Source organism: Aspergillus welwitschiae (genome assembly GCF_003344945.1).
Source record: "Aspergillus welwitschiae strain CBS 139.54b unplaced genomic scaffold BDQ94scaffold_22, whole genome shotgun sequence".
NCBI classification, from domain to species: domain Eukaryota; kingdom Fungi; phylum Ascomycota; class Eurotiomycetes; order Eurotiales; family Aspergillaceae; genus Aspergillus; species Aspergillus welwitschiae.
In genome coordinates, this window is record NW_020798716.1 from 136,673 (window position 1) to 163,181 (window position 26,509).

At 50.0% G+C, this 26,509-nt stretch overlaps 11 protein-coding genes across 11 annotated transcripts; 7 read left to right on the forward strand and 4 right to left on the reverse strand.

Moving 5' to 3' along the window:
• Nucleotides 1–768: 768 nt before the first annotated feature.
• Nucleotides 769–2,776, forward strand: BDQ94DRAFT_146456 (acetyltransferase SAS4-like domain-containing protein). The gene is made up of 2 exons (XM_026766827.1): nt 769–1,017; nt 1,083–2,776. Exons 1-2 carry the CDS (start codon nt 999–1,001, stop codon nt 2,183–2,185), a joined length of 1,122 nt encoding a protein of 373 aa, XP_026624710.1. The 5' UTR covers nt 769–998; the 3' UTR covers nt 2,186–2,776.
• On the reverse strand, nt 2,339–4,547 carry BDQ94DRAFT_180171 (neutral amino acid permease; the record flags this gene model as incomplete). Its single annotated transcript, XM_026773558.1, has 8 exons — nt 2,339–2,867; nt 2,915–3,058; nt 3,123–3,320; nt 3,370–3,584; nt 3,636–3,776; nt 3,828–4,159; nt 4,215–4,301; nt 4,357–4,547. 8 exons carry the CDS (start codon nt 4,545–4,547, stop codon nt 2,784–2,786), a joined length of 1,392 nt encoding a protein of 463 aa, XP_026624711.1. The 3' UTR covers nt 2,339–2,783.
• Nucleotides 4,548–7,504: 2,957 nt separating this feature from the next.
• Nucleotides 7,505–9,008, forward strand: BDQ94DRAFT_171769 (putative MFS transporter; the record flags this gene model as incomplete). The annotated part of the gene is made up of 5 exons (XM_026771829.1): nt 7,505–7,658; nt 7,735–8,349; nt 8,399–8,635; nt 8,705–8,788; nt 8,839–9,008. The coding sequence occupies 5 exons, from the start codon at nt 7,505–7,507 to the stop codon at nt 9,006–9,008; spliced, it is 1,260 nt and encodes a 419-aa protein (XP_026624712.1).
• Nucleotides 9,009–9,327: 319 nt separating this feature from the next.
• Nucleotides 9,328–10,460, reverse strand: BDQ94DRAFT_55787 (DUF3807 domain-containing protein). The gene is made up of 2 exons (XM_026776044.1): nt 10,374–10,460; nt 9,328–10,303 (listed from the first exon to the last, which is right to left on the reverse strand). Exons 1-2 carry the CDS (start codon nt 10,404–10,406, stop codon nt 9,752–9,754), a joined length of 585 nt encoding a protein of 194 aa, XP_026624713.1. The 5' UTR covers nt 10,407–10,460; the 3' UTR covers nt 9,328–9,751.
• A 719-nt stretch (nt 10,461–11,179) lies between these two features.
• BDQ94DRAFT_146462 (HVSL domain-containing protein) lies at nt 11,180–12,499 on the reverse strand. Its single transcript, XM_026766828.1, has 3 exons — nt 12,213–12,499; nt 11,898–12,123; nt 11,180–11,816 (listed from the first exon to the last, which is right to left on the reverse strand). Exons 1-3 carry the CDS (start codon nt 12,460–12,462, stop codon nt 11,390–11,392), a joined length of 903 nt encoding a protein of 300 aa, XP_026624714.1. The 5' UTR covers nt 12,463–12,499; the 3' UTR covers nt 11,180–11,389.
• Nucleotides 12,500–13,863: 1,364 nt separating this feature from the next.
• Nucleotides 13,864–15,751, forward strand: BDQ94DRAFT_146463 (uncharacterized protein). Its single transcript, XM_026766829.1, has 2 exons — nt 13,864–15,235; nt 15,290–15,751. Exons 1-2 carry the CDS (start codon nt 14,585–14,587, stop codon nt 15,407–15,409), a joined length of 771 nt encoding a protein of 256 aa, XP_026624715.1. The 5' UTR covers nt 13,864–14,584; the 3' UTR covers nt 15,410–15,751.
• A 768-nt stretch (nt 15,752–16,519) lies between these two features.
• Nucleotides 16,520–19,092, forward strand: BDQ94DRAFT_55814 (ER oxidoreductin). Its single transcript, XM_026776045.1, has 3 exons — nt 16,520–16,962; nt 17,045–18,612; nt 18,671–19,092. Exons 1-3 carry the CDS (start codon nt 16,864–16,866, stop codon nt 18,804–18,806), a joined length of 1,803 nt encoding a protein of 600 aa, XP_026624716.1. The 5' UTR covers nt 16,520–16,863; the 3' UTR covers nt 18,807–19,092.
• A 111-nt stretch (nt 19,093–19,203) lies between these two features.
• On the forward strand, nt 19,204–21,079 carry pex13 (peroxin PEX13). The gene is made up of 3 exons (XM_026776046.1): nt 19,204–19,539; nt 19,631–20,158; nt 20,217–21,079. Exons 1-3 carry the CDS (start codon nt 19,488–19,490, stop codon nt 20,984–20,986), a joined length of 1,350 nt encoding a protein of 449 aa, XP_026624717.1. The 5' UTR covers nt 19,204–19,487; the 3' UTR covers nt 20,987–21,079.
• On the forward strand, nt 21,080–21,684 carry BDQ94DRAFT_55823 (uncharacterized protein). Its single transcript, XM_026776047.1, has one exon. It carries the CDS (start codon nt 21,172–21,174, stop codon nt 21,556–21,558), a length of 387 nt encoding a protein of 128 aa, XP_026624718.1. The 5' UTR covers nt 21,080–21,171; the 3' UTR covers nt 21,559–21,684.
• A 2,056-nt stretch (nt 21,685–23,740) lies between these two features.
• On the forward strand, nt 23,741–24,369 carry BDQ94DRAFT_55849 (uncharacterized protein). Its single transcript, XM_026776048.1, has one exon. It carries the CDS (start codon nt 23,932–23,934, stop codon nt 24,271–24,273), a length of 342 nt encoding a protein of 113 aa, XP_026624719.1. The 5' UTR covers nt 23,741–23,931; the 3' UTR covers nt 24,274–24,369.
• BDQ94DRAFT_146479 (Clr5 domain-containing protein) lies at nt 23,810–26,479 on the reverse strand. Its single transcript, XM_026766830.1, has 6 exons — nt 25,580–26,479; nt 25,009–25,307; nt 24,864–24,953; nt 24,151–24,737; nt 23,949–24,091; nt 23,810–23,832 (listed from the first exon to the last, which is right to left on the reverse strand). Exons 1-4 carry the CDS (start codon nt 25,801–25,803, stop codon nt 24,466–24,468), a joined length of 885 nt encoding a protein of 294 aa, XP_026624720.1. The 5' UTR covers nt 25,804–26,479; the 3' UTR covers nt 23,810–23,832; nt 23,949–24,091; nt 24,151–24,465.
• Nucleotides 26,480–26,509: the final 30 nt, after the last annotated feature.

The following is a 26,509-nucleotide window of genomic DNA, read 5'->3' on the forward strand; positions in this document are numbered from 1 at the left end:
CTGAGACATACCTGCTGCGGTATCCGTAAAGATACAACTTTCAACTCCTCCCAATCCGGAACACATCCAGACCTGCAGCTGCGATTCTCGAGTGCTTCAGCTTCCCCCAAAAAACCTCCTGCTAACTTCAATCCTCCGAATTGCCCCCGACTGGCCCTGACATGCCGTGCACGCATCCCTCCTGACCTTTCTTTCCCCCCACGTCTCAATTCCTCTCCCCTCCTCGATCCTCCCGAATGACCTCCACCACCCTGATGCCTGTCCGTGTCTCCCTGCGACGAGATCCTCATCACGGCCATTCCCCCGACCAGCCGGACTCCGAGCCTCCTGCAAAGCGAGCTCGTCTCCAGACTCACTCGTCATCGCGCCGTCGCAAAAGCTCCCCCGATCTGCTGGACACCACCACGACGGAGAACTCGTCCTCCTCAGCTGCCACGCCCTACAAACTCTCGTCTCATCATCCCCTGCGCCGGCGGACCTCGACGCGCCGCCCGCTGGCCAGCAATAATCCCACCTCGTCGTCACCGGCCACTCCGCGACCGAACGCTCGTCGCATTCTCCGCAATGATTCCACCCCCACTATCACATCATACTTTTTTCCTGTCGGTCGCGAATCGCCAGACCCATTAGATACCATATCCCCCTCCGCGACGGCCAACTCGTCGGTCTCGCGGAGGGTGTCCCCGCCGGGACGACCCTCCGCCGTCACCACCACCGCCGCCGCCTCTTCCGCCCGTCGCCCGCGCCGCTCAGCTGCCGCCGCTGACCCCGAGCCTGATGTTGCAGTTGCAACGCCTATACAGCAGCCTGCATCGACGTCGACAGTATCTAAACCATCTCAGCCTGTCCCAGATGCGACCCCACAGCAGCCGACAGTCCCGACCGAGCAGCCCTCCACCGGGCGCGAGCAACGGCGCTCCCTCCGCTCTCACGATGGTGGCTCCCGCGCGCGCAGCGAGCTGGCGCTTTACTTTCCCAACTACGAGGAGCTCCTTAGCATGGAGCCGCCAAAGACCGGTAAGCCTCAAGGAGAACACACTAATCCATATAGTGCTCGGGCTAACAAAAATTGGTCTGCATAGAGTTCCTTGCGGGGAATACCACCATCAAACTACTCGACGACCTCCCCGAACCGCTCACACCATCCTCCGACCCCAACTCTGATACCGACACTCCGTTTGGAAACCCTCTCGTGAACCTACACAACTGCGAAACAATCACCCTCCCTAATCCTCCTTCCTCTACCTCCCGACCCAAACCTCCCACCGCCGAAGATTCCACCACAACCTCCCCCGACCCTCTCAGCGAAGAAACCTACTTCCGCCCGCACCGGCGCAATGAACGCCAGGAAAAGCAATTGCGCAACATCGAGCGCGACCGCGCCCAGCACGAAAAACAAAATCTAGACCGTCTCCTGGACGAACTCCAAGGCCACGACTGGCTCCGCGTCATGGGAATTACCGGACTGATCAGCGACCCCGAGCGCAAACACTTTGAGTCCAAACGCACCTACTTCATCCGGGAAATTTCCGCCGTCCTCCAGAAGTTCAAAATCTGGAGGGAAGAAGAAAAGCGCCGCAAGTCAGAGAAGGACAAACCAGCCGAGGAAGAGCCCATCCCACCCACCGCCAGCAGTAGCAAAAAAGACCACTCCCCAGAGACAGCAACCCCCTCCACCAACGACGAGGCAGACGACGGCACCACCCCGTTATCCGACGCCCAAAGCTGCGGCGGAGATCCCCCAGACCCCAACGACGTTGACGCCTGGGCAGCAAGACAATTACACCAGGAGGCAAGATCCGCCACTACAACAACACCCACCACCACGACCAACCCTACTACTACAAGTACCTCAACGGGCAAGAAACTCTCCAAACCCTCATCCTCCACCAAGCACAAATCCACCTCCGCTATGCACCCTCCACCAGCACCAGCACAACTATTACCCCCTGAACCCACCAAACCCTTCACCTCCTTCTACTCGAAACCGCATCTCCGCGAACTAGCCCTCTCCGGACCAAACCGCAAAGGTCGAACCCGCTTAGCCTTCGGACAACCTATTCCGGAGATGGAGGAGCGCGAGTTCGAGCTCCCCGCGGAGATTCTCACGCCTGAGGCGATCGATTCGTGTCGACGGAAGAGGCGAAGGATGAAGAGGGCGAGTGGACGCGGGGAAACGGGGTAGATTGCATTAGATGACGGGGGTTTTTTATTTCCCTTTCTAAGTTTGAAGAGGGAATTACTGGAGTGAGTGGGTATGGTTTGGGTTGGTATGGTATGGTATGGTATGGATGGCGTTGAAGGGTGATATGTTTCATTCTTTTGATTCTCTTTCTATTCTTTTCTACTTTCTTATACTTTACTTTACCTATTAGGGTATTCTAGTCCTGTGGACGGTTTACATATACCATTTTATTCTTTTCTTATTACTACATCGCTTTCTCTTTCCATTGTTTCCACTCCCTGAGGCTGTGTCTGTCAAGTCAGATACATGGTCTGCTGTGTTATATTGGCGGCATTTAGTACTTTGACGCATGGGTGCGCCGGAGTTCTGTTCATAATCAAGACACTGGAGTTGGTTGGCGTTAGTGTCATGCTTGTTATGCTTTTCTTGACACCGATCATGAGCATAATGTATTTACAAGAACCTATATACAAGACGCCGTCTTCTTCGTATCAGAACTTCATAATGATCGTGAGGAAAGATTAACCAAGGTTGACACCCAAACGCCAAACTCCCAATCTATCGTAAAAGGACCAGAGACCATAAACATCATCACACGTTACACAGTGCTCATGCAGGTGAAACTGGCATGATGGGGATCGTCGTGAATGGCCTTTCCGGAGACATAAAGTCCAAGACCGCACTGTATTTGTGAGTAGACTGGTCCGGATCAGTGGGGGATACACGTACCAGACAACATCCAACCCCCAGAGCAAGCAAGTTGACAGCTGAAAGGGCGACTTTCTTCGGAGACGAGAACCATTGGCCATGGTTCATGTAGAACCAGAAGATCGCGCTCAGGCCGAAAGTGAACCAACTGGCGAAGAGCGCAGTCTGTATATTGTTAGATTGCCCTTAACTTGTACAGGTACGATAGGAACAAGCGTGTAAGACATACAACCAAGCTCAACAGTTTATTGAACACTGGAATTGCTTCCGCAATGATCCAGGCGAGCACCCACAATGCTAGGACGATTGCGGTCCAAGAGCCCACGGCAATCCAGCTGCGCTTGTGCATGTGATCAGTGCCACGGAAGATGCGCACATAGACGGACTTGGCAGACACATGTCCGTTGATAACGCCGGCGATGATAATCTGTATGGTTGTCAGAACACCGGAATTAATGTAAGGAGGAGAAACGTACTGTTGGAAGCGCAATGCCGTAGGCAACTTTGGACACGACCGTGCTGGCTGATCCCAGTGCAGGAGAAGTAACTGTGGATCCTCCGTAGCAGTAGATCACGATGGCTGCAACAAGATAGAGGGTGATATCGACGCTCTGCAACAGCATCAAGGCTTTGGGATAGTCGGCTGGATTCTTCAATTCCGCTGCAAGGCTAAAGAATGCAGCATGTCCAGCTATAACGGGTTAGCCTGAGCATCAAGGGGACTTCGCAGGTGGATGCTCACAAAATGCAAAGACGATATTGGCCACCGCAGTGAAGCCGTGGATTAGGTCGGTTTTGACCGTTGCTTCGATTACTTTCCCAGGGTGTGAGATACCCACCCCGATCATTGTAATGAACACAGATGACAAGATACTAATGAATGCTGGTCATAGTCAGCGACGTCCTCCACGATCCAAGTCTAACATCTGCTTACAGATTAGTGAGAGCCAGGACATCTTTTCCAAAGTGCGCGGCAACGTGCACACGAAAGAGATGGCCAGGCCCACCACTCCAAAGACGATTGAGCACGTGCCATGGTTCGTCAAGTCGTTCATGGCAATGGTGAAAGTTAGCAGGTGGCTGGCCATGATGAAGACGAGGAAGATGATCTGGGCAAATCCCAACAGCTCACGGCCAAAGCGGCCAGCAAGCACCTCGCCTGCATCAGCCATGCTGCAAATGTGCGGATATCTCCACTTGAACTGGCCGATCACATAGCCCGTGTAGGTAGCCAGGGCACCCAGACAGACGAGAATAATCACCGAGCTGGAGGTGGTGATGTCAGTAACGGTAGACCTCACAGGAGGTGGCATGCACCTACGGGACTAAACCCAAGCCGGCAACGGCAGCAGGCAAGGACAACACCCCCAGGGAGACTGTTTCAGCCACCATGAGCAGGCCGCATTGCCTAGATAGACGTCAGGCACAATGTTGGGAGTTATGTCGTACAATGGCTTGCATACCACCACTTGAGGACCTTGTACTTGACCTCTGCGAACTCTTCATTGCCAAAGGCATCTTGTGTCTGATGAAGAGCGAAGTCTTTATTCTCCCCGATTTCCAGGGAGCTCTGTTTAGTCGACACTTCCTTCTCTTCCCATAGCTCTTGATCGGCCGCCGTGGGGTTTGCAGGATAAATCTCCGACGATCTCATGATGGCGGCGTTACTGCTCAAGCAGAGTGCAGAACGAAGTGCTCGAGTCGTAGCACTTGAGCCCGGTGCAATGGAGAAAGAGACAGGCACCGGGTTGTTGACCTCAGCCTGCTCGTTATAACTATGGAGGAAGGAGAGAAGCTGCGACTGGGGAAGGGAGAGGAAACAAGGAGATTGCCTGGAGGAGCCGAGTTAAAGGCGCATTGCAAAGGAGCTAATTGCGTTATTGCCATGGACTGGCACGATTTTCCCAACGGGCAGCCCCGTCGGGCTTGTTCAGTCAGGATGTCGCATGCATGCAGTGGGGAAATACTCGAAGACGTAACCCACGCCTTGCACTTGTCGTGAACCACGGCTTTCCCGATCCACCCTGATTTGACAGTTAAGCTTCCACGGATATCATTCTATCCCTTCCTTGAGGTCATCCAGAACAGAGCTGCAAGGTCAAAAGTCTCACGATGCCGGGCAACACCGACGGGAGAACATCAGGCACTGCCTCGAATCAAGCAACATTGTTGCAGTGCTCGTGATGAGGGTGATACATGGCAGTGTAATTCTGCAATGAAGGGATTCCTCGATTCCAGGAATGCCCAGCCTTTCCACTTCCTGTTTAAGATCTACCTGTGTAACCCTCCCGGGATGCTGGGCGGCTTCTGGTTGGTCAGTCACCCTTTTGTAGAGATCCAACGTTACACCGGCTTATCGGACGGATGCGACGGGCTGCTCATCCGCTTTCCTACTTCTTGTTCATACTCGTCATTGTTGCTTGGGTGGGATACCTCCCTTACTATTTAATCAGTAGTGAGGATAGCGATCTAGACTTCGAAGAAAAAAGATCAAGTCTCTTCTCAGCATGACATAAAGTTGTTCGAAGCAAGACGAGGCACTTCAACACTCCTCAATCCCATTTCAGGTCTCCATTACATACCACTCACTCATCTATCAATAATGTGCTCATAGAAACCGGATAAAGGCGGGTCCATCCTTTCATTCAATCCATTGGTCATGGAAATTCATATCCTCAGTTTCTCTTACCTTTACAATTCTTAGATTGCGGGGAATATCTCTCATTCCAGACCGATTATTATCCCTCATGGCCGAGATGGGATCCATTAGCCAAGTACTATAGTACTTGGTACTGCTAGTATCCCGTGGGAATTATCCGAGCTCGCTTCCTCATGCCCAATCGACGTCGCCCGTGCCCCTGATCTGAAGATAATGTGGATGCCGTGGAGGGATTAGACTACTAGTACCTACTAGTATCCCCGCCTCTAAGCGTTACCCCGTATTTGTCAACAAATATCCGGGGTAATTGAGTTTGAAACCCGGCTAGTTGCGGGCAGAATTTCTTGACATTGTGGGGGATGTATAAATTACTATTACCAAATGACTGCTGTATATTGTCGTATATATATGTGTGTGTAAATACAAGCAGGATGAGGAGAATGGTAGTTAGTAGCAAAAAGAATCCAGTTAGCATAGTCCCTTGGGTTGTACCTATTGCGAGTGAGACATACCACCGACATGAAGATGTTAATGTTTATGAGGTGTGCTACTAGGTAGGAACCTACTACCACTTATATCGATAGTGAAGAGTGATACGGCATAGACTAGGCCCATTGGAGAGTGACTGCCCGTTTCAGCATTATGCTTTCTTTAGGTATCAAGCCTACCGGCTACCTAAGTGATCCCTGGAACTCAATGGGTATTGACCATCATTTCCCCCTTATACCTGTTGGTCATCACCTCATTTCTCTCTCTTTCAGCCATAATACTCGTGCTCTAAGCGTCCATGCAGCTATTTGGAGTTCACATAAGACCAATTCAACAGGGCTACCTTTCGATTGTACTATCAGAACAGAATCATCCGTCAAACCCAATATCCCCTTCCTTCTACCATTGATTCCAGTTCAGCAACCGACAGAACTGTTATATGCCCTCATGAAAACATCCATTACTGGACATGAGTCTCTTCACGGTCATATTTACTTATTTTCTGCAGGACCAGGCGACAGCCTTTAACTTGAAACGACCCGGTTTGACAATTTACTGTCTGGACTGCGTCTACGGCATTGGAACCTGGCACGAAAGGCCGAATATTCGAAACAGCAATACTCCGGTCCCCATCACGGTAGGACAAGTTCTGTTCTTCGCTGCCATGCGAAGTGCTCTGCACCAGCTGGTCTGAGTTAGGAAAGACTTACCCCAGCACCTTACTCTGGTTCTTTCCCAAGAGATCAAGGCAACTTATCATTCAAGGATAAGACTACGGAGTAGCAGTGTATCTATCCTCTATCTTCGGAGTGTTGTGAGCCATATCCACGACTACGTTTGGGTTCTATCTTATCAACTTGAGAGCCTGATAGCTAGTTGATTGCAGTCATTAAGAACCGACATCTCAGCATCAAGCGTTTCCACGCTCTCTCGGCCCGAGTCTCCGATAACCAACCTGACATCAGGAAGGTCCATCCAGGCGCTAGTTAACCACCTCACCACATAGACACATGAGTAAGCAGCTGGCAGACCTTCCCGAAGCGGCAAAACAAGACGCCAGTTGCCCGCTGGTCCACCTGACATCGGCTCTCGCCAGTCTCATTGCAGTTTTGACTCTGGTCTCTGCACGAGGTGAATCCCCAAGCACAATTAAGAGGGGCGGGCTAGACCCCAAAATCCATATGTGGTTCTCACCGACAGACAGGCAGGCAGGCAGTTGCCCTGCTTACAACCCTCGCTTGAACTTCGGGTTTACCCCACCATCATCCATCCATCCCATCAGCTGGGGTCGGTTTTGTTAGCTAGCCGCGATTACCTGCTATGGAGCTAGGCGATGGTGGAGCTAGCTGCTGCCGCCAAGGATTACTGTTCTGTCCTTTTCGTATATAAGTAACTGGCTATTCCAGTGCGAGGCCGCCCTTCCCCTCAATGCAACTACTAATCAGTCCAGTTCAATTAGCAAGATGGATGGCCACAGAGAAGCTGAAAATGGCAACTACGCTCGACATGAAGCGTCTCCGGCCGATGAGTCTACGTCTCTCCTCCCCAAGGATGTCCAGGATGTCAAAAGCAAGATCCTCAGTACGAATTTTGCTGCACTGATGGCCGGGCTGAACGGTACATTGCCCCGCCCCCGATAGCGTGCCTGCAATAGTCAACCCAAAGCTGACACCCGGATGATGCAATGATAAAGATGCTGCATTGGGTCCTTTGATCCCGTACATTCAGCCGACCTACGATGTTGGTCTTCTGCAGGTGTCCATGATCTACCTAGTTAACTTTGTGGGCTGGGTTGTCGCCTCTTTCGCCAATATCCACGTGTGTTCTCACATAGGTACAGGCGGTACATTGGTTCTGGGCGCAACAGTCCAGTGTCTTGGCTATGCTCTGATGTTCTGGAGCCCGCCTTTCCCCCTTTTCGTGGCGGCATTTTTCTTCACTGGCTGCGGCGTAGCGTTCCAAGATGCCCAAATGAACATGTTCACTATAACTGTCAAGGACGCCCATCGGTGGCTGGGTGTCTTGCATGCCGTGTATGGTGTCGGAACTATCCTTGCTCCATTGATCGCCAATACAATTGCCTCGAGAATGCCAGTTTGGCATCATTACTACCTCGTGACCATGTTGTTCGGCGCACTAAATATCACATCTTTGGTCTGGACCTTCAGAAAGGGGCTCTTCCGTCCGAATGTGAGCAATGCAAAGGACACGGCTGGCAAGGAACTCCGAGAGACTGTGACGAACAAGACAGTGTGGATATTCAACGGCTTCTTCTTTTTGTACGTTGGTGCGGAGGTGACTGCTGGAGGTAAGTTCTTCCATGGACCGGAAGAGGCTCCCTTGCTGATTTGTTTCAGGCTGGCTTGTGCAGTTTCTAGTTTCGGTGAGAAACGGCGACCCTTCCAAGGTAGGTTATATTGCCTCTGGCTTCTGGGCCGGCTTTACCTTGGGCCGTGTTGCTCTGGCGGACATTACGCATCGCTTTAGTGAACGACGCATGGTGTTCGTTTATACCGCGTTGGCTGTGGCGATGCAGCTATTATTCTGGCTGGTTCCAGACATCACAGTCAATGCGGTTACTGTGTGTTTCCTGGGTGAGCATCTCATTCCTGCCAGATACGAAGCTATACCGCTGTTGGATCCATGCTGATAGATCATATCAGGATTCTTTATCGGTCCTTTTTACCCGGTTGGACTTTACGTCCTCACCAAGGTTATCCCACAGGAACTTCACATTGGAGCAATGGGTGAGTAGCTGACAGTGGAATGTATAGTTGCTCATGCTGACAATCACCAGGATTCACTGCCAGTCTTGGACAGGCCGGGTCCGCTGCTTTCCCTTTCCTAACAGGAGCGGTGGCCTCCCAGGCCGGCGTCCAGGTCTTGCAGCCCATAATGCTTGGACTGCTCATCGGAATTGCCTTCTTTTGGTGCTTTGTCCCTAGACAGAGGCCCATCACGCTTTGAGTAGATGTAGAAAGGCCATACTGGCTATATTTGAGATGCAGCGCTATAGCCTAAGCATCGATAGATTTTGCCATGTTGATAGATAACAGATTCGATACTTGAACCAATACGGTTTAATAAAGACATGCTGCTTCCATGAAGGTCATGCTCTCAGCGAAGTCGAGAGGCTGGCTTTTATCGCTCAAGCCTTTTACTAGACGTGGGTCCGGATCACAACGTAACCGTTGTGTCGCACACCCAATTACTGGGTATTTGCAACAGCAATACATAGGATGTGCAAAGCAGCACTTCAGTTGCTCTTGCCTGGTCCAAGACAGCACTAGTCAATAAGTGGATTAGCGACAGAACATAGAGAAAATTTCAAGTCCAACAGGCAGCAATAACAAGTAACTTCAGAGAGAAGATTTAAGTCGACATAGCCTTACACATCCGCAGATGGTATGGCGCTCCGACTAAGGATGACTGATACGATGTTTTCATCATGGTGGGGGGCAGAATAACAAAAAGAAATGAATGCTGTGAGTAACTCACCATGTCAGAAAGGTTAGGTCGGTGTGCATGCAAAGCACTTTGAGTCTCGAACACAATGTCGACGGTGATTCCTGCGGGGGCGTAAGAAACCAGAGTGGCTAATCGCAGCACATCACAGATAGCCAGATAGGCAGACATGCAGATAGATAGGTTGATAGGAGGCAGTCACATAAAACCACCTTAACGCCCCGTCCTCTCCCTCAATCCAAATCTCAATCATCATACGAAATGATCCTCCTGCCTGTAAACTGCGGCACAGGCCTAGAAGTCTGGTTCGAAGTCGAAGCTGTATTCGAAACACCCCCATCCCCATAATCCATCTTCACATCCGTATCTTCCCCTTCTACTCGAGACTTGCTCGCTTGTTCCGTACCAGCAGCATCTGTCTTTGCGTTCGCATCTGCGCCTACATCCGCACCTGCATCTACCGCACGCTCTGCAGCCGCTTCAGCTTCAGCAGCAGCAGCGGAAGCAGCAGCATCCGCCTCCTCCTCCTCACGCAACTCCTTCTCCCTCCTCAAGGCATGGATCTCACTATGTCTGAAAATGCGGATTTGTTCGTCCGTGAGTGTGCGTTTCACGCCGTCAGGGTAGTAGCCTAGATCTTCATCTTCTTCATATTCTTCATTCCAGTCGTATTGTTCTTCGTAGTCATGTGAGGTGTATTCTTCGGGGAGGTTGGTGTTGGTCACTGCTTGCGGTTGTGGTGTCTGGACGATGAGGCTTCCCGGGAAGTGTTTTGCTTGGAAAGCATGGAGGTCTTCCTGTGCGGGTTAGATTTTTGTTTTCCTTTTTTTTCTTGGGATGGATGTGGGGAAGGAGGAGATAACGTACGATGGTGATGGGGGGTGGTGTGATTAGGGACATTTTGGATGAGATGGGATATATATTTTTTTTGGTTGTTAGTGAAGGAAAGGGGAGGGAGGTTCGAAGATAAAGATGAAGAGATGAAAGCTAGCTAAGCTACGCGTGTGTTAATCAGGCTAGCTGTTTGTGACGTGCCTGGGCGGTGGGTATTGTATTGTATGGGACGGGCGAATATTACAGGGTTGGTAGTGGGGATATGCTGGCGTGGGGGAAGGGGGGTCTTGCTCATTATTAATAATGGATGTTTCCGAGGTTGATAGTATATAAGAGCAATAGTGGTGAAGTAGATGGACATGGTTTGGTCTTTAAATGGGATATTATTGTGGATAGGTATTTGTTCATTACTTGGGTAACTTACACTTGGAGAGAATGGACGTAGTTGTTTGGGTACTAACAGTGATGGAATCTAGTACTGTCTCTGATAGATATATATATATTAGGTGGGCAGACTGTCAAGTAATTTTCTAAGATAAAGTGACGGGATAGTGCCTCTCTGGATCCTTGGTAGTCTGAAATACTAAACTTTAATAAGTTTCTGCTATTCTATCGTTGATACAGACAGGGTCTATTAGGTTGGAATGATAATTTACTACCAGTGAGCATGTGTCAAATTTTGCTCATGAGGCGCACTTATGATGAACTAGTTTGTTACATGGATTATGCGCTTCTAGTGCCTGTATCTTGTTAATGCTGGATTTATCATAGAATCTATTGGGATAACCGATGTGTATCCAATTTACACTGTGCGGAGTACAGACCTGTGATAATACTTCCTTCGTGCTCAAGTCCATTACTTCGATAAGTAAGTTCATGTTTCTTTAGCCGCCAAGGATTTATGATGACCAATAATATATTCGATCACTCCAAATATATGAAGACGAGTATTGCTGAAAGAGTCAGCGTCACCAACACCCACCCACCAACTATAGTATTCTAGCAAATACTTCTATCTATGTACAACTCTATGTCAAAAATTTATCTTTCTACTGCAGCGGTATACTAGAAACATGGTTTCCAACTTTCACCTTGACACAATCAAACCGCACACTCAACTCACGTACCTTCTGCAAATCCACACCTCCGATCAGCTCACTCTCTGCAGACGACAGACCTGTCAAGCTCCACGCCAACGAGATATGAAAGCAGTGAGAGTAATCAGCTCCGGTCTGGCCAGACTCGCTCGACACCCGTGGCAGTGTCGTACCACCACCATTTGACTTCTGCACAGCCGCCACATCCTGTGACGACTCGTATAGCGGAGGCTGTTCGAACCGAGCCAGGGCTCGATTAGACAGCCGAAGAAGACGGTTCAAAGCATTTTCCTCTGGCTTCTCTGCACGCAAGACATAAAACCACCGCGTCTTCTCGTAATTCGAGACACAGTCGAGGCTATTTGTCGTGACGTTGAACCTTGCATAGCTTGTCAGCATGGTGGATTGATCAATCACAAAAACATAGAGACCGAAACAAATAAACAAGTCAGCTACTTACGCTGGAATTTGCGACTCTTTCAGTTGAGACTGAAATAGCTCCAAGAATGACTGCCGCTGTTCCGTTCGTAGCACGACTGGTCTAGACAGACTAATGTGGAGGGGCAGTTGCGCGCCAAGATCACTATGTAGTAGGCTGTGGAGCTGAATCGTGCTCCCATCGAGCCTATCGTTGATCTGATCTATGACATCGCTAAGAATAGAAAGCTCATCTTTGGATGGATACCCTGTGGATTGGTTATACGGCTGTTATTTCCGTTCTCGAGGGCCCAACTACTGCCAGAGGGTGCTGGTGGTGGTGATGGATGACACATACACTCCAAGTAGATGTGGGTCGGCCAGTTCCCTTCAACATGGGGAATGACCCTTTTTCGGCCTCCGTGGAGACTGGGGTCGTCGGTCACGCTGACGCGAGTGCTGGAGGCATAGAGATCGTGAAAAGCGGCAGGTAAAGGTGGGAGTGAGGAAGATGGATTGTTGGCGGCCTGACGAGGCCTTTTTGTTGGGCGCTGAGGAAGCTCGTTCTCTACTTCGGATTCTGATTCAGAATATTGCACCAGAGCCATTACAGGGTCAAGGACATTGGTTGGAAGTGGACATGCAGGATGAAATTGGTGGCCGCAGTTGGAGTAGTAAATTGTTGTTCCATCGGGTCGGGATGGTGGATCCGGGTTGTCCGTATTGAAACACTGCTTTTTACGGGTAGGGCTGCCAAGACTCACCAGTTGGAGCTGGAAGGGGTTCTAGATCGGTGGATTTTTTTTCTTTTTTTCGCAGATTAACAGAACACATCGTGTAGCTGTGAGAGATTTGATCCATTGTGAGACAACACTTTTCCCTGATTGCTTTTATGGTGGCTATGAATATCTTACTCTGTACGTTGAGCGTCTTACTATCTCGTCAGCTGAGGTCAACAAGGATCGAAGCAAAAGGGATCACAAAGCGAGCATGAACAATGATGAGATTCTTCATCGGCTGTCTATTTATTGGCATTGCTCAAAAGACTAGCAGAGATGCGAATTATGTGAAAATTACGTCGAAGCTTGTTTGCATTATTCATGTCACCTCGCCAGGGTTGCGGCCCCTAACCCATGGTTGGACCTCAGCCCCCTGACAGGGAGAGAAAGTAGACCGAAGGTACCTGGAAATATGCGTTCATTTCACCTGGCTCGTTTCTAATTATAAGCCTGCAATACTTCTAGTCCCTGAGGGTTCGTAGGACAAATCTAGACCCTGTGTAACATATCCTCCATGCATTGGGTCGCCCATGCAGACCGTCGCAGACTGACTGACATGCGATGCGGACCATCATATTACTTTTGTGCGTGGATGAGTGTGTAACAAGCAACTCGTAGAAGCGCCTGTCAGAGGCATGCAGACGTTAATACTGGCGCGTGCTTTTTAGTTGCAGACCAAAACTTGTTTCAAGACTAGCAGGGCTAGATCCAGCCCGCCGTTGGCGCTATCGTAGTCACTAAAGATAAGCTTAAAGACGGAGCTGCTCAGCACGGTGGGTATTCCGTAGTTATCTAGTTAACTAGTAGTAACTCTATCATCTAGTCAGTAAACCTCCCATTTGTGATACCCAACCTGTTCTGCAGATGATGTAAATTTGAATGTCAGAAGGGATTTGCAGGATGTCGCAGTCAGTTGGTGTGGAAGTCTGGTGGTTATGATGTCAAGACTCAGTTCGCACTCGAAGTGGTGCGAGTGATTTAGTCAGCCGGTGGATGGTGGCCCTGGGCATCCACAGCTGACGACGACACGACAATCATGACGGCGATAATTGCCACTGCGACTCCACTAGAATCCCTCAGGGACCTTCTAGAGGTTCCATGGGGATTTACCACCTTTGTAATGTCAGCCTGGGCCATCCTGACTGGTTCCTTAAGTCTAGAACCGGGAGGGGCGGAGGGGAGTGCCTGGGGCCCGAGCCTTCCGCGCACCTACAGAAAGAGTCACCCAGTGGACTAACAACAGGAGATGTGCCCAGGTATTTTCATCATCGAAGAGGACATCCGATGCAACCGAACCGGTCTAGTCTTGACTGGACATACGTTCTAGTCTACTAAGTAGAGCCTTATCGATAAGGCGTAATACAAACCCATCCCCGGATCGCGTGGAAGCAAATGTGAGCAAATCGAAAAGCAATGCGGCGCTACTCGTCACGTCACGGTCCACCGGTTCGGAATTGCATTTGCATGACCAGCGATGACCAGAGCCTAAATCATGATGAATTATGACTCTTCCCTCTGGGTCTTCTCGTTCCTTTTACTCTCCGTCTTGTCCTCTTTCTCTCTCGCTCTCTCTTTTCTTCTTCAACTTCTTCCTACTACTCCCATCTTAACAACCACTACCTTGCAATACAGACTTACTACTTACTGTCTACTTCAAATCTACTCTGCCACACTCATAACCACACAGACCGCACCTTACAACGTTACTCCCAACTCTATAATCAATACCCGACTTCACCGCTGCTAAGCCCCACCACTCGTTTGAGTTACGGGCTGCAGACGCAGGCAGTCACTAGTAGGCCCTACTATTAAACGCCTACATACATTTATAGGACATCCTGTTGTCCTTATATATACCTAACTCTCTCCTCCAACCTTGAGAGGCATCCTCTCCCTCCATTTCTCTCTCCCCTCTCGTTTTTTATCCTTCTTCCTTAGGCGTCCAGTAACTATGGCGTCCGCCGTTCTCCCAGCTTGTGCGACCCCATACCGGTCCTCTTACTCCCATCGGTATCATCCCAACCTAATGGACATGGATGTTGAAATGGACAGCTATGGATCCTACCAACGCTTCCTCTCTTCTTCTCCGAGTCGACGGTCCTTGAACCGTCAGCGCTCTACGTCTTTCCCCTCCGTCTACTATTCGGGTTCGCCGGAGCATCATCCCGTCGAGCCCCGACGGAGGAAGGAGAGCTCCACCTCTCAGTATAGTTCTCGGCGCCATCGCCATGGCAGCCCGTCGAACCCCCAGCCGGCCAGATACTCGAGAAACTCGCTGCTGGTCAATCCGGACGTTATTGATCGTCTGGACAGCGCGAGTCTCTGCCAGTATCATCACGAGGGGCCCTACGATGCTGTCTATGCGGAGAGAAACTACCACACCAAGCAGAGCCCCGTTGAGGCAGTCAAAAATTCTACTGCCGAGACCTTGAAGGCGACTCCGAAAGATAAAATTAGGGACTGCATTGATAGTCACCGTCCTCTGGACGGTGTGGCTTATTACCCTCCAGGTCACACAGACATGGAGGGGCGCACCTACGAATACGAGGAGGGGCCGAACATGATGAACGACTATGGAAACTTTATGCGTTGTCCCGGTCAAGTAAGTTGCTAATTTGCTGTGCACTTGTCACAACATGCTCTAATCTCCTTCTAGAAATTCACCGATGAGGATTTCAAAAAGGACCCCTTTTACAATACACCCCACCCCAAGCCATTCGCCTCGCTCCGGAAGGCGCTCAGTATCCGTCGTCGCAAGCGCAGCGGAACTTCTTAAAAAGGTTCATTTGAACCTTTTGTATACGGCCGTACGACAACATGCATTGGCGGTTGGTTCATCTATAAGACCGCAGTCTCCTTGGTAGAGCTGCGAGATTCGATGTTTGTTTTTAGTGATCTTTGGAGCGTTCTTTCTCTATGTATTCTACCATGATTCCCCTGCGACACCGGTCATGACCTCGGTGATTACGGTATGACATGATGTGTCACGCTCGGAGTTGAAGCCTGGAGTATCACGGTGGATGGCGTTTATGGTTGCTGCAGCCCCCTTTGATGGGCCTGGATCGGGAATATCCATGGTTGTTCTTACTTCTGCTGTCTGACAGTCAAATCTGACGAGTTACAATATGCCTCTGGCCGATAAACAGTGTAAAGTGCATATGGCGTAGTCATCCACTATACGGAGCCGCGTTAGCGTAACAGTTCATTCAATGTGTTGTATCGCAGACTACTAAATATATGCTCATGCCCCTTATCTAGTATTACAGGTAACCTGCGAGACATGCGTCTGACATGTCCTAGAGCCTGCGGAGCCTGTATGACTTCGCGTCAAAGCGCATGGTATAGTTACTCAACTTAGTAGTTAACCAACTACCTCATCAGCCTGTATATGTACTCAGCTAAACAAGAAAAGCAACTACCCCGATACATGATTCCATTCTGGAAGTCAACAGCTGGAGCAGCGTGGCAGCTTCATGTACCGTGGCCGTTGCGGCGCTCTGTGGCAGCCAGCTCGCTCCTTACGCCCCTTAATCTTACCAACACGGCCATGCGACAGCATGATCTTGATCCTGCTATCCAAACCCGTCAGCTGATCCGAACATACTATTGATACTGCGAGTTGCGATCGCCGAATTAAACCAATATACCCCAATGAAACTTTAGACGTACCCAGTCGAACCCCCAAATGAACATCAAAGAGAACAAAGACAAAAAGTCGATATGTATACAGTTTCTATAGACAGATACATCTAGACTACCGTGGATCGTCGCAGTGGGGAGCTCGCTGAAACAAGGGTTTTTTTTGGCGGCGATAAGCCGGCGGAGATGGAATTGATTTGATGACTATTGATGACTACTTGCGGATCATGCAACTCCGCGCCACCAAGGACAACTTGTCCACTTCGCAACGGACATTCCTTGAATAATCAGTCCCCTCGTTCCACCTGCTTCTTTATTCCCATCATTCGTTTCTGCTTCCTTTTGCTGCGGTTGGAACTGCATCATCTCTTGTGCAGGGAAATGTCATTTGGCCTGACCACGATCGACCGTTGACAATCCAGGCTTCCCTTCCGTCGCTGATCTTCATGTGAAGGACCCTGTTTTCTTGCTTACCTACCATAGACTTTCATTGCATAGCTTCACTCTATACTCTCTTGGTTTCTGTCATACACTCCGATCCTTTCCTCCATCCTTGTCCACTCGTTTCCGCCGGTCTCCGGCTATTCCAAGATGCGCTCCGCAGCCAAATTTTTTTATTTGGCGGTATTTGCCCTGTCGAGGCTTTCCAATGCCGAGACTGGGCTGCACCATAACCAGGACAAGTGTGCGGTAAGTCGATACAACGCTCGGGCATACGCTTGGACTGCATATTGTAGACCAGACTTGGCTGATTCATCCTCATCTCTACCAGATTGACCCCACTGCCATGGTGTCCGACGCTTGTGTCTCCTACGCCACGATCGATCATCTGAACGATCAAGTCTACACCCTCCTCCAATCCATTACGCAAGATACCGATTTCTTCTCGTACTACCGTCTTAATCTCTTTAACAAAGTCTGTCCGTTCTGGTCCGATGCGAATAGCATGTGCGGGAACATTGCATGCTCCGTCAACACAATCGAATCCGAAGACGACATTCCGTTAACATGGCGCGCGGAGGAGCTCAGTAAACTCGAGGGACCCAAAGCAGGCCATCCGGGCCGCAATCAACGAAAGGAGCGACCTCTTAATCGACCGCTCCAAGGAATGCTAGGCGAAAATGTTGGAGAGAGCTGTGTGGTGGAGTATGACGATGAATGTGATGAACGCGACTACTGTGTTCCCGAAGATGAGGGTGCTAGCGGCAAGGGAGACTATGTCAGTCTCGTTGATAATCCAGAACGGTTCACAGGGTATGCCGGTATGGGCGCCCATCAGGTTTGGGATGCAATCTATCGGGAGAATTGCTTCCTCAAACCGGTGCCCGAGCTATCACCCGTTACTCCTCAGCTGGGTGGTCTTCAAGCTGTCAACGATTTCCGTCATGTGCTTCAGCAGGAGTTGAAGCGCCCCGACCTGCTTCCATTGGACAATGAATGTCTTGAGAAGCGAGTGTTCCATCGTCTCATCAGTGGAATGCATGCGTCTATCTCGACCCACCTTTGCTGGGACTACCTAAACCAGACGACGGGGCAATGGCATCCTAACCTTCAATGCTTCAAAGATCGTCTCCACGATCACCCCGAGCGCATCTCGAACCTGTACTTCAACTACGCGCTGGTCTCGCGCGCCGTGGCGAAGCTGCAAAAACACTTGCACAACTACAACTACTGCGTCGGTGACCCGGTCCAGGATGCCATGACTAGGGAGAAGGTCTCCAAGTTGACCTCGACCTTGGCTGACCGCCCTCAAATTTTCGACGAGAACATCATGTTCCAGGATCCCAGCGCCGCTGGCCTGAAGGAAGACTTCCGCAACCGATTCCGCAACGTCAGTCGCCTGATGGACTGCGTCGGGTGCGACAAATGCCGCCTCTGGGGCAAGCTCCAGGTCAACGGATATGGCACCGCTCTGAAAGTGCTGTTCGAGTACGACGAGACTAAGAACGGCGAGAACCCGTTGCTGCGCCGGACTGAGCTGGTGGCACTGATCAATACCCTTGGTCGCATTTCTCACAGCATTGCCGCCGTCCGGAGTTTCCACCGGGCCATGGATGTGGGTGATGGGGAGGTCTTCACCATCCCCGCGAGCATTGCGTCCAAGGAGCGCGGTGGCAAGAAGAAGACCCGACGACTTCTCAAAGACGGTGGCTCGACCTTCTATTATGAGGATGGCGATGATGACAACTTTGTCTACATCACCGAGAAACTTCCGTGGGAGAAGGTCCGGGTACGCCGCGACACGGATACGGTCTGGGATGATATTAAGGCCGAGTTCTCTATGATCTGGGACATTTACGTCTATGTGCTGAAGAGCTGGGTCAATGCACCAAAGACATTGTAAGTGATGGCATACGATGACCTCCACAGTTTCCTATATACTAACTGGGCATTGCAGCTTCGAGATCGCCGTCCTGGAGGTTGCTCGGGTATGGAACTACTGGCTGGGTCTGCCTGTGCCGCCACGGTCCTGGAGGATCCAGCTTCCCAAGCGACCCACCCCTCCAACACCCCCGACCCATGAGGAGCTCTAGACAGTAGAACTGGGCAAGGAGACGTGGTGGAAGATGGCGGTGACTGGGATTGTATTGTATAACTAGCGTCGTTGAGGACTAATCTTTTTCCGATCTGTTTGGGCCGGCGTTGTTGACGATGCCTGTTGGGGTTGGGAAATCGCATCTCGGGAGTTCTGGGAGCATTTTAGGCCGCTGTACATATTTCAAGCAATGGGCCTGAGCATTTGATGGTGATATATTATATTCAGATAATTTGGACGGCAAATATGATATCCCACTCGATAGATAACTAGCTATCTTTGATTAATCTACGGAGTAGATGGAAAGATAAGTGGAATAAGTGGAATAATCAACACCGGGGACTTAACTCGGCAAGCGGGAAGCCTCGGTCCATCGGGGCCACATGCGACCTTTTCTCCTCTTTTCTGGCTTTTTCTCCACCGCCTCCGTCTCCATCGCCATCCATCGCCTCTCATTCATTCATCCATTCCATCACATCCAATCCATCCAATCTATCGCTCGTGCTGTTGTCTCTTACCTCCTCGCTCCCCTTTTCCCCTCTCTTCTTCCCCAGACTACCCCCCTTAATCCTTCTGTCGCGCTATTTCCGCCTTCTCTCGCTCTCGCTCTGACTGGCCTCCTCTGTGAGGTCCATCTCCATGCGAGATTGCTGAGGTACCAAACCCCTCCCGCATATCCATGGCGTCCGTTTCGCCACCCAAACCGTGGGAGAGGGCAGGCGCTGCTGCTGGTATGTCCACAGCTCTCTTGGAAAATGATGAATTAGTAAAACAATATATATCTTCATATTACGGTGTGACTGACACATCACTCACTTACAGGGTCTCCTGCTTTGGCAACATCATCGGCGGCTACTCCGACCGCCTCATCCGCGATGACGGCCAGTTCGACTACTCCGACCGCGGCCGCCAGTGCCTCGGCCCCCACAGCTACAGCATCCTCAACATCTACTGCTCCCGATCTCCCGTCCCGTCCTAATTCACTGAATTCTGTTGTCAATCGCACCGCCTCCAATTACTCTCCCTACTCGGCCTCCCGGTTCGGCGCAAGCCCTTACGGCGGCTACGGAAGCTACTCGTCGCCGTACTCCCGCTTCGGCACGATGGGCTCCATGTACGGAGGCTATGGCGGCATGGGAGGATATGGCGGCATGTATGGTGGCATGGGAGGCATGGGGGGGATGTACGGCGGCATGCCCGGTGATCCCAACGATCCCAACAGCCTGACGAATTCCTTCAGCCAGAGCACCCAAGCTACGTTCCAGATGATTGAGAGTATCGTGGGTGCGTTTGGAGGATTCGCTCAGATGCTGGAGAGCACATACATGGCGACGCACAGCTCCTTCTTTGGTACGTTAACATCTTTTCCTCGGCGCGTTGTTGCCTGTTCACTAATAGTTGTCCCTAGCCATGGTCTCTGTGGCAGAGCAGTTCGGCAACCTCCGAAACACGCTTGGCTCCGCCCTCGGTATCTTCACCATCATCCGCTGGTTCAAGACTCTGATCGCGAAGATCACCGGTCGTCCCCCGCCGGCTGATGCTACCGCCCTCACTCCGTCCGCCTTTGCAGCATTCCTCAGCGGCCGCTCCTCCCCCGCCACCCTGCCGGATGGCACTCCCGCTCCCCCCAAGCCCTCCAAGAAGCCGTTCTTCATGTTCCTGATCGCCGTATTCGGTCTTCCCTACCTGATGGGCAAGCTGATCAAGGCTCTGGCTCGGTCGCAAGAGGAACGTCGCCAGCTGATGCTGGGTCCAAATGGCGAGCCCGTGCAGGGCCAAGGCGCACCGCTTGACCCTTCCAAGCTTGACTTTTGCCGCGTGCTCTACGACTACACCCCTGAAGCCCAGGAGAGCTCCGGCATCGATTTGGCTGTGAAGAAGGGCGACATCGTCGCTGTCCTAAGCAAATCCGATCCGATGGGTAACGCCTCGGAGTGGTGGCGTTGCCGTGCTCGTGATGGCCGCGTCGGATACTTACAGGGACCGTACCTGGAGACCATCCAGCGCCGCCCACAACAGCAAGCGATCACCTCGGGCAGCGAAGCCGGCAGTCGCAGCAACTCGATGCAGGCGAGCGCATCCGAGGAGATCGCCACGGAAGCCAAGAAGCCCCAGCTGAAGGGCAAGATGGGTGATATTTCGCCTGAAAGCTTCCAGAAGAGCGCTTTCTACTCATGATCATCATCCATCCCTCCATTCATCTCCCTCATCAGCGCGCCCCTCATACACATATTTATAGTATCATAGTTACACTTTCGACGCGCACACTCACGCGCACACTCCAGCTTGACCGCATGCATGCATGCATGTCTGTATGTTACGAACCACGCAAAGCACGTGGCAGGACCTAGGTTGACCGCCTGATGATGACTTTACTACCTTTACTTTTTTTTTTCTTTCTTCTTCTGTCCCCTTTTCTCTTCCCCGTTATTGTTATTGTCGCCGGATTACCGGATTTGGATTGTCTAGCGTTGGGTACCTGGTATATGGGCATGTTTCCTTTTTCTACTTTTCTTATTCTCTTCGAGGGATTGAGTCATCATTTTCCGGTGCATGTTTGTTTCAGCGGAAAAAAAGAAAGATTTCTTTTTGACTTTTTCTTTCTTTTTCTCTTCCAAACTCATTCCTCCCCTTTCTCCTACCTCTATGGTTATCTCATGCAGCGGGAACGAAATATAGTATATTATTCATCATCTACTATCTGTCTCCTTTACTCTTTTTTCCCCCCCTCGGCTCTTTGTAAGAAGTAAATTTGACATGTGGCCTACCTGCTTACTACCTATCCACTCTAGCATACATACATAACTAGTAATTATCTAGTTCGTGTTACCGATAAACCCAACTCACTCACCTACCTAATTTGATATTCATGAAACAATTGTATTATTAGTAAATAGTTAGCAACTAATCACACACTACAACTGACTCCATCAGTAATCAGTAAGTTATCTACTTATACTCTGAGTAAAACTTACTGTAACCTAACCTTCTACTCACCTATCTATTACCCAGCAGTATCTATCTATCTATCTACTGTATCCATCCACCCATCAATCCATTCAATCTATATAACACATACCCTCACTCCATTCTAAACAAGCAGGTCTATTACTGTTCAGCAGATAAGTTAGTAGATAGACAGACTGAGTATGAAATCAACCACGAAGTAAATAACTAACTAGATACATACAAACATACATACATACTGTATCAACATTGCGCCCACTGACCTGCTAGTAATTTTGCATACAGCGCTAGAGAAAAAGATAACTATCTATGTATTAATTAGTATGCTACGTTGATACTGTTTTGTTTCTTTTGTATGGAACTACCTACTAGTACTGATTATTATTGTCTTCTATGACGTTATTGCGGTGGTGGTGGTGGTGGTGGTGGAAAAAGGAACTAAGTAGCTTACTTACTGGGCAGACGGGAAGTACGGAGGCTTTAGCTGACCTGACATCATCGTGCAGATCTGAGGCATCCACGGAGTTTAGGCCAAATGGCCGGGAGGAGAGGAGAGGGGGGGAGATTGATTAAATTGGCTTGCTAATAATAATATACGAATAATCGATGAGTAAAAAAGAAGGGTCGGGACTTCTGTTCAATTGCTGCCCAATGGCCCAATGCGTACTTTTGGCTAGGGCTACATCATAGAGAGAAGGTAAATCGTTTTGTAGTTCAGTTCATAAATACAGATAGTAGACGATCTGTAGATAATGAAGATACATGTAAAGTTAAGATGTAGGGAGCTTATGCTTCTAGAGCGCGGGAAACTAGTCTGACGCCCTCATGTTATACCACAGGCGTGCAGGAAAAGTCGGATGAGCAATTGACGTGAAGGGTAAATTAGAAATCTCCCCAATGATATTAATAATATCAGAGCCTGTGTGGAAATGGGCGAGCGAGGGTGAGCGAGCAGTCAGTCTATGCAGTGACTCTTGATAGACTGACAGGGACTAAGAGAGCTAGTGCCCGCGGGCTCGAGGATCAGCGAGGGCCTCATCAGGAATCCAAAACCACCGATGCACTTCGCCCCTCCGATCTGCTGCTATTCATCGACTTTCGGCCGTCCCAGCAATCAGGCCAGGCGCACGCGCTCACTGTTACAACGTAGTGATCGGGCTCGGCTGCCGCATCAAAGACAATCATCTCACATCAGCCCCTGTTTTCGCCTTCCCATTGGCCTTTCTTGGCAGGCCGTGTCCGTGGCGGATATCGTTTCCTTAGCCTGTAGAATCGCTTGCTTTTGTCTTCCATGGGCCTTTTCTTTTTCCTTATTACCAGTCTTCTCCCATTTCGGGCTATGCTCTTTTGTGAACCCGGTCTTGCTCTCCATGAGCCCTGGCCACTTCAAAGGGACTGAAATGGAAAGACTGATCTATGTTAGTGGTAGAGCAGGGTGTGGACGACTTGGCCCATAAATTGGCCTGGTCCACATGTCCGACCACGGCTGCACTACAGCTAAATGCAGGTGCCAATCACTGTGCTTCGACTGTTTATGTCTCCTTATTCAGACTCGTCACGGATCGCTGATGCCTGTACTTAACCATGGTAGATAGAGTGATGCACGATCGGGTTATATCTTTTGTCACCGCTCGATCGACAGCCATGGTGCTACCATATCGAATGATACTTATTAAAAATTTAACAAGGACGATCGACAGTCCCGGCAATTCTGCATGCTGTCTCGGTATCTGAATTGCTCTGCTGGAATGTTTAAACCAGTAGAGCCATTCCATAAAAACAAAATAGGGAGACAGCCGATCTACTGTGTCTTAAATGAAAGACAGCAAGAGCGGTATTCTGACCTCGGCGATTGACCAGTGCATGGTTTGCCTTGTGACATAATATGAATATCGAAATCGACGCCAAATTTTGTGAGGCTTTGTGTTGAGCCCAAGCACCGTGCGGGCGATTATGGGTCTTACTCCATCGCAAGGCTTGCCATGTCATCCTTCTCCTCCATGCTCATCCACTTGGCTCGTAATCAGTATCCTTATTGTTGAGCCGGGTACCAAGTGCTAGGTTATTGATCAGAGAATTATAGCCGCTGAGCCGATGGAGATCACTGCCAGTCATGCCTTGCATTTGAGGGTGACTTGGATTGAAGGCCGACCGTGATGACAGCTGAACTCACAGTTTGTCCGTGTGAACTGCAGAATCACTTCCACATGGGGTTCCTTCTGGGATCGCAATCAACGAATCATCGTAGTATTGGCCCAAGGGTTCGTCGAGCAGGATTCCTTGCCACGCTCCGTGAAGGAAGTAGTAGCGAGGTCACTAGAGTCACAAGTCAGACAATGTATGTACCATCAACAGCCAACAACAGCAGATGTCACCGTAAGAATACCACAATCTTCTTTCATCTTAAGGGGGTTTTCTTTTTCGCAACCTACATTATACCGATTTCCCAATATATTCAAGCCATGGATGCTCTATATAGTCGGCACTCTGTGAAATAGATGAATGGGAAGAAAAGAAATAAAAACAAAGGGAAATAAAGTGGAATATTACAGAGGGACACCAAGTGGAGAAGGAGGCAATCAACTCAACCTGCCAAAGAACAGGATGTAGCAGAGTATACGGATGTTGACAGATTCCCAGGATCTTTCCTTTTTTTCGTCCAAGGACGTTGATATCTTTCTTCCTCCTTCTCACTGCCCGATTGAGCGAGAATGCTGGTCAGTATTGGATGGCTGGTGGCTGCGATCCTCGGCAGGCACAAATCGGGACATTGATTGATCGAGTGTCCTCGAAAGCTTCAAAAGCTTTTCCTGAAACATCTCAAGGGTCATCCAGCCATCTGGTCCCTGGACCCCGTCAGTCATGGGTTTCGTTATATCATTGGTCATAGTTCCGGAAGAGACCGATAAAGATCGTGCACTGCCAATTCCTGGATTACGAACTGGTTCGGGTGGGTCGTCATCTGGGTTATCTAGTCAATTAAATCTTCCACCATCCCGACTACTTGTTGACGGATCCCACCAAAATAGCTGGCCAGGATATATAGTAGAATAGCAAGGGGGAAATAATAGAAGGATGGGGGGCTCACGGAAATGTGACGGTGTTTCTGTAGAAGGTGATAATGTCATTGCTCGTTCCTCTGGCGGTGGGGTAAAATAGCTCATATCGGAGGGAGTTTCTGTCGGCTAACATGAGTAATCCCAGCACTAGGGACGGAATGGGGAGTATCCTACCTGGTTCGGGACTTGTTGCCTGGATCGGCTGGACGGGTTGGACGGGCTGGATGATCTGATGGCCCTGAGGACTGTGCGGAGGATCCTCGCGGGCATTATTGGCCTCCATGTTCGATCCATATCTACGGACAAAGCGGGAGATGCGTTTGGAGTCGACTTCCTGTCCAGCAACACGGAAACCTGTTTGCTTGCCTCGGGCCGCTCGTTTCTGCTGCTTTCGGATCATGACATGGACTTCTTTGGCCTTGATATTCTTGCGGACATGCCATGCAGCCAGGCGGTCTTTGTATTGTTTTTCTCTGGAAAGTTTGAATGTCAGGGGAAGCCTATAACCAAGCTGATTTGTCCAGGAGTGGGGAAGGGAAGGGAAATAGAAGAAAAAAGCAACATCAATAACAATGACGCACTGTCCTCTTCTTCCGCTTTTGGAGGTAAAAGGAAAGGAACAGAGCATTTCTGCAGAGGGACAAGCAATGCAAGCCCGTAAATGGCAGAATGACAAATATGAGGGAGAGAGGGAAAGGCAGGAAACAGGGCAGGAATGGTAAAAAAGAGAAATGGAAGGCTGTACGATGCAACAAAGTTATAGTCACGCTCCATGATTCTCTTCACATCGCGGAGCTTGAGCTGATTGTCTCGGTAGAGATTCTCGATGGCCGTACGATACTCATTCCAATCCTCTGATTTGCGAGGTCGGAAAACGGTTGATGAAGAGGAAGTTGGAATAGTGGTGGTAGAGGGGGTGGAGGTGGTCGTAGTCGTGGTGGACGGCGGCGGAATGGAACCATCCATCATGAAATAGTCACTGAATATTGCTCGTCAACCATACTCTGAAACGGAGCGGGACGTGCGGATCAGCTAGGCGGAAGCTCGTATCACAGCAGAGACCGGGTAGAGTAGTTGAAAAGAGAGTAAGGAAACAGGTGAGGGGAGAGACGGGAGTAGAAAGTGGAGAGGCTAGATAGATAACTTGGGGGGGAAGAATGAGGTCGAAGATAAAAGGCGAAGTAGGAGGGAAAAGTGGTTATGCAGACAGAAAGCCGTACGGAAAAGAGACGTCGTCAACGGAGGGGGAATTGTGTCAGGGTGAGCAGAAGAGGGATTAACTAGACTAGCTAGCAGCAGTGGAGGCTGATGAAGCCAAAGGCCGCAGCAGAAGCAGCAGCAGGCGCGAAACAGGGTCGCGGTCTTACTAGCAGTTAGCTGGTGGGAGTAGATCGTGTTCTGTGGAGGGCGGGAATTGATGGTGATATAGTTCGGGGGATTTCAGCGAGACTGAAAGAGTATGTAAGTAAAGTAAAAAAAAGGTAGTGGTCAGTTAGTTAGTTAGTTGGTTAGTCTGTCAGTCTGTCAAGTCAGTGCTGTCGAGTTGTCACGGTGTTCGACAACCGCCAGCCAAGGCGATAAAATCAATAGCGATAATCTTAGTCTGGAAAAATCACTGAAAAGAAATCAGGAGTAGTAATGGTGACAGTAATAATAATAATAATAATAAATTGAT

Excerpts from the sequence above, each read along its gene's own strand:
- BDQ94DRAFT_55787 (XM_026776044.1), bottom strand. The coding sequence starts at position 10,406 with ATGTCCCTAATCACACCACCCCCCATCACCATC. Across the intron at positions 10,304-10,373 it reads CACCACCCCCCATCACCATC|GAAGACCTCCATGCTTTCCA; the intron begins GTACGTTATCTC and ends TAACCCGCACAG.
- BDQ94DRAFT_146462 (XM_026766828.1), bottom strand. The coding sequence starts at position 12,462 with ATGGCTCTGGTGCAATATTCTGAATCAGAATCCGAAGTAGAGAACGAG. Across the intron at positions 12,124-12,212 it reads GACCCACATCTACTTGGAGT|GGTATCCATCCAAAGATGAG; the intron begins GTATGTGTCATC and ends ACCAATCCACAG. Across the intron at positions 11,817-11,897 it reads AAAGAGTCGCAAATTCCAGC|GTTCAACGTCACGACAAATA; the intron begins GTAAGTAGCTGA and ends AAGCTATGCAAG.
- BDQ94DRAFT_146463 (XM_026766829.1), top strand. The coding sequence starts at position 14,585 with ATGGCGTCCGCCGTTCTCCCAGCTTGTGCGACCCCATACCGGTCCTCT. Across the intron at positions 15,236-15,289 it reads TTATGCGTTGTCCCGGTCAA|AAATTCACCGATGAGGATTT; the intron begins GTAAGTTGCTAA and ends ATCTCCTTCTAG.
- BDQ94DRAFT_55814 (XM_026776045.1), top strand. The coding sequence starts at position 16,864 with ATGCGCTCCGCAGCCAAATTTTTTTATTTGGCGGTATTTGCCCTGTCG. Across the intron at positions 16,963-17,044 it reads ATAACCAGGACAAGTGTGCG|ATTGACCCCACTGCCATGGT; the intron begins GTAAGTCGATAC and ends CATCTCTACCAG. Across the intron at positions 18,613-18,670 it reads GTCAATGCACCAAAGACATT|CTTCGAGATCGCCGTCCTGG; the intron begins GTAAGTGATGGC and ends TGGGCATTGCAG.
- pex13 (XM_026776046.1), top strand. The coding sequence starts at position 19,488 with ATGGCGTCCGTTTCGCCACCCAAACCGTGGGAGAGGGCAGGCGCTGCT. Across the intron at positions 19,540-19,630 it reads GAGGGCAGGCGCTGCTGCTG|GGTCTCCTGCTTTGGCAACA; the intron begins GTATGTCCACAG and ends ACTCACTTACAG. Across the intron at positions 20,159-20,216 it reads GACGCACAGCTCCTTCTTTG|CCATGGTCTCTGTGGCAGAG; the intron begins GTACGTTAACAT and ends AGTTGTCCCTAG.
- BDQ94DRAFT_55823 (XM_026776047.1), top strand. The coding sequence starts at position 21,172 with ATGATGACTTTACTACCTTTACTTTTTTTTTTCTTTCTTCTTCTGTCC.
- BDQ94DRAFT_55849 (XM_026776048.1), top strand. The coding sequence starts at position 23,932 with ATGACAGCTGAACTCACAGTTTGTCCGTGTGAACTGCAGAATCACTTC.
- BDQ94DRAFT_146479 (XM_026766830.1), bottom strand. The coding sequence starts at position 25,803 with ATGATGGATGGTTCCATTCCGCCGCCGTCCACCACGACTACGACCACC. Across the intron at positions 25,308-25,579 it reads GACTATAACTTTGTTGCATC|AGAAAAACAATACAAAGACC; the intron begins GTACAGCCTTCC and ends CAAACTTTCCAG. Across the intron at positions 24,954-25,008 it reads GGCAACAAGTCCCGAACCAG|AAACTCCCTCCGATATGAGC; the intron begins GTAGGATACTCC and ends GTTAGCCGACAG.